Source organism: Myotis davidii, unplaced genomic scaffold (genome assembly GCF_000327345.1).
Source record: "Myotis davidii unplaced genomic scaffold, ASM32734v1 scaffold1367, whole genome shotgun sequence".
Lineage (NCBI taxonomy): Eukaryota > Metazoa > Chordata > Mammalia > Chiroptera > Vespertilionidae > Myotis > Myotis davidii.
The window spans coordinates 37,125-38,882 of record NW_006297751.1 but is presented as its reverse complement, the minus strand read 5'-3'; the positions used below and the strand labels follow the sequence as shown (position 1 = coordinate 38,882).

Below are 1,758 nucleotides of genomic sequence, written 5' to 3'. Positions count from 1 at the left end.
ATTTGCAGATTTATTGAGATATAATTGGCATATAACACTGTGTACGTTTAAGATATACAATGCAATGGTTGGATATATGTATATTGGAAAATGATGACCACAGTAAGGTTAGTTAGCACATGTACCACCTCATAGTTTTAATTGTGTGTGTGCGTGTGTGTGTGGGGTGAGAACTTTTAAGACTTACTATATTACCAGCTTTCAAATATGCAGTGCAGTATTGATAACTATGGGGTGTTTTTAGGGGCACAGATAGCAATCTGTTGGCCAGAATTCAATTTCATGGTCACACCAAATGGAAAGGGAGGCTGAGAAGTGTAATCTAGCCATGAGCCTTGGAGAAAAAGAAAATAGATTTGTTGACCTGCTCATTAATCTTTGCCACTTCTCACCTCCCCTCCCCACCGCCATGCTCTCCACACAGATCACTCCTCTTTGATCCCCCGTTTCTCCTTATGCTGGACTCCCTCCCATGGCACCCCACTGACTCACCTCCTCCTTTTCCCAGATTTCACATGATCAAGAGGACTGTGTATCCTTCAAAGTTCACCAGTACTTTAATGTGGGGCTTATCCAGCCAGGGGCAGTCAAGGTGTACTCCTATTACAACCTGGGTGAGCAGCCAACCTCAGGCCTGGGGTCTGAGGGTCCCAAAGTTCTATAAGATGGGGGTCCCAGGGCTTGGTGATTGGGGACCTGGGAGTCCCAGGGTTCAGGACCTAGCATCCCCAGGTCTGAGGGACTGGAGTTGGGAACCTGAGCCCCGCAGGCATGGTCTTGGGTGGAGGCCTTAGCTCTCTGATGCCTCCTACTCCCTCTGCACACAGATGAGTCTTGTACCCGGTTCTACCACCCGGAGAAGGAAGATGGATTGCTGAGCAAAATCTGCCACAATGAAATATGCCGCTGCGCTGAGGGTGGGTGCACAGGAGCCAGGAAGTGGGAGGCCACGCCCACTTGATACCCCGCCCCCACCTGTCCCCCCTTCTTTGGTGGTGATGCAAGGGGCCCCAAAAGCCCACACCCAGGGGACACCAAGAGGGATGGGTCTAGGGATGACCACACCCATGGGTGGCGGGCCCTGGGTGAGAAGTGGAACTTAGGTCATTTCCCCTGCCAACCCACCCCGCAGAGAGCTGCTTCATGCACCAGTCAGATGAGCAGGTCACCCCAGATGACCGGCTGGACAAGGCATGTGAGCCAGGAGTGGACTATGGTAAGGAACGGATGGGGAGACACACGTGCAGGTGTGATTGTGTGTGAGTGATGATGTGTGTGGCTGTGGTTGTGTGGGTGAGACTATGCGATGGCAGGTGTGGTCATGGTTGTATGTGTGACTGGCTGTGAGTGGCCACAGGTCCATGTGTTTCAGGCTATGGTTGTGGGTGACTAGTGCGTGTGTTATTAGAGGCCATGATTGCTGGGGAACCATGGTTATGACTGGGCTGGGTATGTGCAAGAGTGTGAACAAAGGTGTTTGTGAGTAGATGTGGTTGTGTATGTCTGAGAGTGTGGTTGTAAACAGCTATGATTGTGTGAGATGGTGACAGTGGATAGGCGTAGCTGTCCCTGTGTATACCATGAGTTGTGAGTGGCTATAATTGTGTGCAAGGCTGTAGGTGACTATGTGTGAGATGCTGTTGTAGTGAGTGTGACCATATGTGGCTGTGTGTAAGAGATGGTGGTTGTGAGTGACAGTGGACAGAAGTAACTGTCCTTGTGTATGGGGTGAGTTGTGAGCGGCTGGGGCTGTGCCCA

General features: G+C 51.0%; 1 protein-coding gene across 1 annotated transcript in view; it reads left to right on the top strand.

Annotated features, from left to right (window-relative positions):
• The window catches only part of LOC102752315 (complement C3 alpha chain-like), a 12,990-nt gene extending 11,712 nt beyond the window's left edge, over positions 1-1,278 (top strand). Inside the window, exons 7-9 of the mRNA XM_015570229.1 lie at positions 494-614; positions 828-917; positions 1,133-1,278. Of these exons, the coding sequence (XP_015425715.1) occupies positions 494-614; positions 828-917; positions 1,133-1,263 (342 nt within the window). The 3' untranslated portion in view covers positions 1,264-1,278. The remainder of the gene's footprint in view (positions 1-493; positions 615-827; positions 918-1,132) is intronic.
• The last annotated feature ends 480 nt before the right edge of the window (positions 1,279-1,758 follow it).